The sequence below is a fragment of the Mustela lutreola genome, chromosome 7 (assembly GCF_030435805.1).
Source record: "Mustela lutreola isolate mMusLut2 chromosome 7, mMusLut2.pri, whole genome shotgun sequence".
NCBI classification, from domain to species: domain Eukaryota; kingdom Metazoa; phylum Chordata; class Mammalia; order Carnivora; family Mustelidae; genus Mustela; species Mustela lutreola.
Window position 1 is genome coordinate 34,346,569 of NC_081296.1, and position 9,451 is coordinate 34,356,019.

The following is a 9,451-nucleotide window of genomic DNA, read 5'->3' on the forward strand; positions in this document are numbered from 1 at the left end:
TAGTAACATGAAAAATTAAGAAATTAACAGCACTGATTTATTTCTCAGGAAAAGCTGTTAGAAAGAATTTCTATTCTATATTCAGCCACAAATGACACCATCAATTTCATATTTGTAGAGAACATTATGATTTTAAAGAGCTTTCCTTTAAAAGCTTTCATGCAGGACAAAAAGTATTATCGACTTTATAGAAAAACACAACAGAAAAAGTGATTTGCTTAAAGTCCCAACTACCAAATATAATATAAACCCTTTTCTCTCACCTAAGCTCAAAGCTCTAACATTTATTATTCTGGCTGTTGGTGGTGAGGTGGGGAGGGGAAAGGGGACTCCGATTATGACCAAGAGAAATTTAATTAGCAAAATAAAAAAATGTGCTACCACAAGTAGCCTGGCAAATAGCCACTCATGCAAAAGAGTACTGGTTTATGTTACACAAACAATAAAATCAGTACAAAACTTTATCTGTTTACCAGCTAATTTACAAGAGGTGGGGGGGGGAGGTGACTGTTCACTCTGAAATACGTATTGCCTACCAAGAATTGCCAGATGTCAAGAAGTGCATATAAGGAGAAATGAAGTTGCCAAGTTATGCTAAATATTTCAAAAGGACTAAAAGGATTGCATATACTAGCTCCAAACAAGGCCACACAGGTTACTAAAACAAGCTGCTTTGCTTTCAGGTGTGGGCATAACTGAATATTAGCAGTAACTGGCAATTAGATCTGTTTGCATGACACTCCTTCATATCATGAGTTCACACAAAACAAATAGTGGGGCGCCTGGGTGGCTCAGTGGGTTAAGCCGCTGCCTTTGGCTCAGGTCATGATCTCAGGGTCCTGGGATCGAGTCCCGCATCGGGCTCTCTGCTCAGCGGGGAGCCTGCTTCCTCCTCTCTCTCCCTGCCTACTTGTAATCTCTCTCTGTCAAATAAATAAATAAAATCTTAAAAAAAAAAAAAAAAAAAAAAAAAAAAAACTCCAAAGTGCAAAATATCTTTAAAAAAAAAAAAAAAAAAACAAATAGTAAAAGACTCCTTCTTGAGGTTGAAAATAGCATTCTGTCCCTTAATATTTAAGATTCGGATAAATTTATATAACAGAAAAAGATTTAGCTCAATTCCCCTGACCTAAAGAGTAAAACGTCTGTTCTGGTTTCTCCTTCTTAAAATGGTCTTTCATATAAAGTTAAATTACATATTTCCTATACAGTGACTTGTTAAATATTTAAAATATTTCTTGATGTTTCCTCTGCACTTTTGACAAACTCTTGGCAGTTAACTTACGCAACAGTTAAGATTTTCGTTCACACAGAATACAGCTAAAATAGAACAAATATTTACTGAGTATTTACTGAATGGAAGATGAAAAGCATGATTAGAGACTATGCTCCCCTGCCATCAAAAAAAAAAAAAAAAAAAGTCTAAAACTATTATAATAGAACATAAGAACAAATAACCAAAGCAGTAAATAGTAAAGATTATAGAAGGGAGGAAGGGGAAATAAATACCAGCAGGAACTGAATAAGACTTCCTAGAAGAGCCTTGAGGATTGATCAGACATGGAAAGACAGACTGGGGTGGGGTAAGGGGCACATTCCATATGGAAAAACAGATTCAGAAATCTGAAAGAAAAGGGGGGTACAGTATCTTTAAAAGATTATCCAGAAACTGGCATGCATGAGTGTAAGGAAACAATTCATGAGGTGCCCTTTACTCAAATTTAAACTGTGTTAAGTATGCTTCTTGGTGAGCAATGGAAAAGACCCGGCCTGGCATGTAGAAGAGCTCAATAAATGTCTGGGAATAAGGAAAGAAGAGGAAAAATTAAAGAACAGATCAAACATTTTTTTTAAAGAGTTATAACTTTTTAGAGATTAGCAATTCACAAACACAACGGACAGGTAATCCAACACCGTTTCTTCTTTGCACTTTTCCCACTAAGAAAATGGTATCGACATAAGCAAACCACGTAGATTTTATCAAAACACCTACCTATGCTTAAAGAGTCTTATCTTTTAGAGATACTCATGGAAATAGTTATAGTGACAGGTCAGGAACCAGCTTGAAACACTGAGGTGGGGTACAGATGAAATAAGGTGGGCCAAATGTTGATTGTTGTTGAGGCGGACTACATGGAGGTTCTCCACACTATTCGCCTTTTGTATATGTTTGATATTTTCCCATAAAAAATTAATACACACTCATATACACTGAGCATCCACCATGATAATTACCTTCTGATAATACCTGTCATAACTTTGAGGAGTTTCTACTGTAATACCATTATACTAGTCTCTATCACATCCTCCTTTCACTGGGTGTCTCTAATTCATTCCTTGCTTCACTTCCTAATCCAGGTCTTCCCACACAGTATTCTGTGTGTAGCTGACTCCTATTGGCCTCCTATACAGATCTCAGTGGCGACTCTGCTGGCATTTGAAGTGGGTAATTCTTTGTTCTGGCAGACTACCACGACCCTACAGCACCTGACCTAACCAAAACCAGACATACATGCATTTCCTAATATCACACACTGTTGAGAATTAACCCTAGTGCTAGATGGCAAACACATTTTTCCAACTTACCTCAGTAATTCAGTAGCTCCCCACAGCCTACCAGTTCAGTTTTCTATTATGGAAACCACCCCTTCCTTTTCCTGGCCATACCCCAGTTTCTACCAGAACAATCACCATACAGGTCAATCTCCTGCATACTCACTACCAATTCCTGTTTCCTATTCTTGGAAAATCTTCTCTTTACCAGCCTATATCCTCAAAATTTGTCCACCCCTAAACGAACCACATTTTCTCAAGCAGTGGTGTCTTTTCTGGATAGCGTTTCCTCTGCCTGAAATGAGCTTCCACTCCCAAGATTCTACTCACCTGTGAAAGCCCAATTCCAATGTCAGCCTCCCACCAAAGCCTTCTCTGAAGCACCACCCAACCACCAAACTCAAAATTAGCTGCTCTCTTTGGCTTTCATAATGACACCACAGAACTTGGTAACCTTTGGTAATATGAAACTCTTCCCCCAAGATTTAGTTCTGAAGACAGGGATGACTCTGACCCGTTCTGCAAAACCAGTGCCTAAAACAGAACACTTAGATGTTCAATAAATGACTTCTCTCCTCAGTACAGTGCTAGTACTTTTTTGCCCTAAAAATACACAACTGCTCCCCCATATATTCTGGAAATTATTTTAATGTCAATTATTATAACTTCAACCCCTTTCCAAACTCTCGGGTACCAGATCAGCAACACTTTGGGCACTTGAGTAGCCCACTGACTTAACCAAAAGGAGTCAAAGGCACCACACTTTTGGTTTGGAGGGAACATAAAACTACCACCTAGACTCCTGCTGTAAGAAGTTTATTCCGCAGTCTGGAACAATACCCTAGGTCAACTTCACCTCAGGAATGGTTTCATCATACACATTTATGAAAAAACTAAACACTTCGATTACCTTACCAAGCCCCGGGTTTTTAACGAGCTTCCAATTGAAAGACACTGCCTTTTTTGGTTTTGTGACATAAATTAATCTTTCTGGTATGAAGACCCGGACAAGTATCTCCTTTGGGGTGCAGATAATTTTAAAGGCTCACACACAAGAGGGGCTGTGGAAGCAAACACCTGTATCACCACCAGTTCAAAGCGCCTTTCGGAAACACGTTCTCGAGGAGCCAAAGCCAGCAAGGAGGGGAGAATTCAAACAGCATCAGAGGCTGCATTCTAAACTTTTTCAATATCAGTTTTTCCTTAAACACAAATTTAAAAACAACTGGGTGAATAAGCAAGAGGAAGGAAACCTCACTGAAGAGTAAGGCGTTAAAACTTGAGGGCCTTCCTAATTCCCAGCCGGGGTTCCAAAGCCAGATACGACATGCCTCGCCGCGGCCGGGGGCAGGTCGGCTGTGGGCAGCCGTGGCGACCTAGCGAGGGCAAGGGCCGCCACGGTCTCCCACACCGAAGCCCGGAGAAGGCGGCTGAGAGGGCCAGTAGCCCCAAACCCAGCCCCGCGGGAGAGCGGAGAAAGGCACCGTCTGCCTCCTCCCACCCAAGCCTCGCGCTAGCAAGGCTGGGCCTGGGCAGGGCCCCAAGCCCAGGAAAGGGGCGGATCCGCCCCGCCCGGGGCCCCGGGAGCCAAGGGGCCCCTACCGGACCGATTCCCTTTTGTCCCGAGACTCGGGCGCCCCTTTCAGCCCTCGTCTGGCTTCGAGGGTCTGAGGCCGGGCGCCTCACCGTGATGTTGCAGTGGAGTGTAAGCGGCGGAGACGGCGAGTGCGGGCTGCCGGGCGGTGCCGGAGGCGGCAGCAGGAACTGGCAATGCAGCTCGTCCAGCTTCCAGCTGACGATGCGGAATCGCTCGTGGTTCTTGTCGAAGATGGACGCCAGGAACTTCAACTCGGCCTTGAGCCCTGACACGGACATCTTCCCCTCATCTCCGGCAGGAGGGGTGCGAAAGGGGAGCCGGGCCCAGAGCCGCCGTCACGGCCGCTACCGCCCCACAGGGCCGGCTTGGGGCCGCACTCTCGCGGCTCCGCCTCTCCCCGCCGCCGAGGCCCGCGTCGTATCGCGGCTGAAAAATGGCTAGGGGCACTGAGGCCTCGGCGGGCGGCTGTGCGGCGGCCTGGGCAGCGGCGGGGGCGGCGGCTGCTCTCTTCGTAACCGACTCCGCCGGCAGGAGACCACGGCCCCGCGGCTTAAAAGGGCAACAGCGACGCCGCCCCCGCTACAGCCTGGGAAAGGGCTGCCCCCACCCCGCCCCCATCCCCTCCCCGCCCCGGCGCGCCCCGGTTCCGGCGCGTGCACGCGGCCTGCGCGCGGGCCCGCCTGGCCGCCCCCTCCTCGCCTTGACCCAGCCCTCTTCCGCCCCGCCCATCTGCTTCTTTCCTCGGCCCTCGGACCCGAGGCTCGGGGCGCCTGGCGCCCGGCGGCCTGATCACCTGGAGAATCAGGAGACGCCCTGCGCGCCTCCGCCTCCAAGTCTGAGAGCTGGCCACGTGCGCGGCCTATTGCGCCGGCCACGTCGGCGCGCCTGCGGACGCCGGCCAGTCCCTGGGGGCGGCTCCTCTGCTGGGCTCTGAGCGAGCCACCCACTCACCTGACCCGGGCGGCGCCCTAATGGGAGGTGGCAGAGAGCTGGCAGCGCTTTGGACGCAAATGGGCTCACTTACTTTCACCTTCGCTAACCCCGTACCTAGCCACCGGTTCACAAGCATGGGTTCTCTTCCCTTCCTGCCTTGAGCTTTTGTCCCCTTTCCCAAGCTTAAGGAAATCCTCTCCACCTCCCATGGAGGCAGGACTATTTTCAGTAAAGTCTTAAGCTCAAATGTCATCTTAGAGAGGTCCTCCCAGACCACCAATCTAAAATAGCCAACCAGTCCCCCTATATCGCATAATCCTATGTTAAATTTTTCACTCAGCACCTATCACTGTCTGATATTTTTCTTATTTGTTAATTGTCTCTGCCCAAGACGAACGTCTGAATTATTCAGAGTTGTTTCCTCAGCATCTAGAACGAGGCCTTTGAAGATACCCAGTGTTATTGAATGGATGCTCCTATCAGGAAGGCCCAGCTTTTAATACAACCTGTGGCACATCGCTTAATAACATTTCAACAAAGGGATCTGCATTTTCCTTTTGCACTGGCCTTGATTGGAGGTATTGCGTTCTCTCTTCCTATATGTCTCCTGCTTCAAGATCTACAAGTGGTTCCTGATCTACTGGTCCTTAGATGACAAAATATAGAACAACAGGGGGAGCTATTAGGTCCACTGAATGAGGAATATTTTTAAAGCTTTTTTCATTTACTTCTGAGATATTGTATCATAGTGCTTCTTAACCTTTAAGGAAGTCACAGACCTTCCTGAGAATTTAATAAAAAGCCATGATCCGTTTTCCCGGGAAAACACCTCTGCATATAAAGTGATGTATTTATGGGGATTCATGGTCCTGGCACTAGAGATAGCATTATGAATTGGGACTGAGAGGAGAAGGGGTTCCAGGTTCCAGGCCTGAGCGCCAAGTCAGAAATAACTAGAGTAGTATACTGGCATTAATGCTGGATTAAACACTGGAGTGGCCTGCTGCTTGCTTTTTCCATCAGCCCCCCCGTACTCTTGGGACCCTAACAGGCATGGTAGTCATGGATAAGGATTTCAGACAAAGGGGAACAACCTATTCAGAACCTATATGACTTTGAGAAGTAAAATGCCCTGAACATGTTATTTAATCTAAGCTTTTGTTTATCTCTAAATTGCTTTGAGTAAATAAAGAGCTTTATAAGTTGCAAATGCTTTTACTAGTTTTATCAGAAATAAATACATAAATATCAAAATCACAATCATTTTTTAAACTCCTTTTTAAAAAGATCTTATTTACTTATTTGACAGAGAAAGCATGCACACAAACGGGGAGGGGCAGGCAGAGGGAGAAAGAGAAACAGTCTCCCTGCTGAACAGAGATCCCAATGTGGGACTCCATCCCAGGACCTTGGGATCATGACCAGAGCCGGAGGCAGACGCGTAACCAACTGAGCCACCAAGTTGCCCCTCAAACTCATTTTTTGAGCATCTGCTGTGTGTCAAGCCATAAGAGAGCTAGTCAGAAATAGAATCTGAATTCAAGAAGTTTAAGATCTAGCACATAGCATTGGAAATAAAACATTGTTCCAGAGAACAGAAGACTGTGACTTAAAATGGCTTGGACAATAAGGAAATGTATTACTTCACATAATAAGAAGTTCAGAGTCAGGGCAGGCTCCAGGATTGGTTGATTAGATTTTTAATAATATCAATAGCGCAGATTCTCTCCATTTTCTTTGTCAGTCTGAGAGCAAGGTAGCTATAGCTATTCTTGTGGGTCACATCCAGCTATGTCAATATCCAGAGTCAGAAAAGACTATCTCTTCAATATCTCCTAAGACATGGGGACCTTCCCAAGATTCTGCCCAACTGACTTCCCTTCTGTGTCATTGGCCAGAAATGTATCGCATGCCCATCCCTAAGCCAGTCATGGTAAATGGATAGGCTCTTTCATCTGTTAATTTTATGTGTTATCAGGAAGGCATCTGGTCAATCATAGGCTATTAGTAGTTAAGTTTTGGGGAGTAAAATGTTGTATACAGATTTTTGACTGTGGTGGATCAGGACCTCTAACCCCACATTGTTGAAGGGTCAACTGTTAACTTTTGTTAACTTTTGTTCCTAAGTTGGTATTTGTAATTTTGTGTTCTTTTTCTTGAAGAGGGAGTAATTCAATCATCTGGTGTGGGATGGATTTTGAGAAAACCACAATTTTACTACAAACACACAAATAAAGACAACATCAGACCATAATTGATTAGAATATATATATATATATATATATATATATATATATATATCAGTACAATGAAAGAAGAAGATAAAGTTGAGATATTATCTGATACCTGATTTCAGGGCCCTGAAATACCATGCTAGGGACTACAATTTCATGTGGTAAATCATCACTTTTAAGATTAACCTGGCATTAATGTATACAAAACAGATTTCAGTAGGTTTAGGACTGTGAAGTAGCCCCAAGAAGAAGCAGGAAACCCAGATTCCAGATCTGACCTGCCATTAATTCAGTAGGGCAAGTCGCATCCAGCTCTGAGTTCCTTCCACTCCAAACATTAGAGTCTTTTGGATTGGTCCAAGTCAATAGGGAGAAACACTGAAGTAGGAAACGTGGCAGTGGAAATAGAAAGGACTACACTGATGCTATGGATATTTCCATGAGAGAACTGATAGATGTTAGAGTTGATGCAAGAAGAGAGGGAGAGATAGGTGTTTTGTTTAAAGTGATTTTGAGATTTCTTGAGCAGGTGGCTGGGAGGGAGTAATGCTATTGATACACCCAGAAAAAGATGAATTTGAGATGATTGTGGAAACTCAGGTAGAGAATTTATATTATAGGCCTTGAGTTTATAAGAGAAGTCAGCACAAGTGATACAACTGCAGATCAGCCACACAGAATGATAGTAGAAGCCATAGGTAATGGGTATGACCACTGAATCACAGGGGAGGGAAGTCAACTCAGGCCATTGAGTAAGTCTCACCACTATTAATTTAATGATAAAGGAATCATTGGAGAAGTAAGAGGATGACCTGTGTGTCAGGTTATCTGTGGAAAGACCAAGAAAGATCACGACTAAGAAAAATCTTTGGCCCTTAGCGATTAGAAGGTCAGTGGTGTTTTAGAGAAAACCATTGCAATAGAAATAGGAGCAGACACTGTATGTAGACTACTACTTGGAGAGGTTTCAGTGTGATGAGAAAAAGAGAAGGTGGGCTTTAGGGTTTTGTTTTGTTTCGTTTATAATGCAGACAGAGGTAGATTTACTGTGAAGCTTAAACTTCAAGGGCCCTTACACTTGCACAAGCCTCTTCTAATTAAATTTCAATCTTGAACAATGCAGGTTTAAACTGTGCAGGTTTTTTAAACATGCATATTTTTTTATGATAAATACAGTACAGCATTGTAAATGTATTTTTTTCTTCCTTATGATTTTCTTAGTAACATTTTCTTTCTTCTGTCTTACTTTATTATAACAATACAGTGTATAATACATATGACATAAAATATCTGTTAATTTTGTATGTTATCTGTAAGGCATCTGGTCAATCATAGGCTATTAGTAGTTAAGTTTGGGGGAGTAAATTGTTGTATACAGATTTTTGACTATGTGGTGGATCAGGACCTCTAACCCCACATTGTTGAAGGGTCAACTGTTAACTTTTGTTAACTTTTGTTCCTAAGTTGGTATTTGTAATTTTGTGTTCTTTTTCTTGAAGAGGGCTCCAGAGATTGAATAAGCTTCAGGCTCTACAAAACCTGTATCTGCCCCTAAAAAGAGAGTCATTTATAGGCAATGAAAACCGAAGATACAAGTGGTGAGATAAGACCAAGAACTAGGTCCTGGAAGAGGAGGGAAAGGACAGGATAAGGAGTTACTCGCTGGAGAATGAAGGAAAGACCAAGAAATGTTGAGTTGGAATGAAAGATTGCTGAGAGGCCTCAAACTGAATGACCTTGATTTCAGCAAGGCAAGGACGGAGATGGGCAAGACAGAAATACAGAAGCCTGAGTACAAGGGAGTGCTAACAAAAATAGTTTGAGTACTCTGACTGAGGAATCCCACTTAGATGTGCACGAAGGACCATGAGAATCAGATGGCGTAAGAGTGAAAGTCCCAGGGCACCTGGGTGGCTCAGTGGGTTAAAGCCTCTGCCTTCGGCTCAGGTCATGATCCCAGGGTCCTGGGATCTAGCCCTGCATCGGGCTGGGGAGCCTGCTTCCTCCTCTCTCTGCCTGCCTCTCTGCCTACTTGGGATCTCTCTCTGTCAATACATAAAAAATCTTTTAAAAATATGTTTTAAAAAAAAAGAGTGGAAGACTCCAGAAAGGCAGAGCAGGTTCAGTATGAAAG

The 9,451-nt window shown here is 43.9% G+C and overlaps 1 protein-coding gene across 5 annotated transcripts in view; it reads right to left on the minus strand.

Moving 5' to 3' along the window:
• UBE2Q2 (ubiquitin conjugating enzyme E2 Q2) overlaps nt 1-4,734 on the minus strand; it is a 73,973-nt gene extending 69,239 nt beyond the window's left edge. For 3 of the 5 annotated variants that reach the window (XM_059180277.1, XM_059180276.1, XM_059180278.1), the window contains exon 1: nt 4,240-4,731. In XM_059180277.1, the coding sequence (XP_059036260.1) occupies nt 4,240-4,428 (189 nt within the window). In that variant the 5' untranslated portion in view covers nt 4,429-4,731. Of the gene's footprint in view, nt 1-4,239 lie in introns of all 5 variants that reach the window. The other 2 variants (XR_009355356.1, XM_059180275.1) reach the window with 2 other exon arrangements.
• Nucleotides 4,735-9,451: the final 4,717 nt, after the last annotated feature.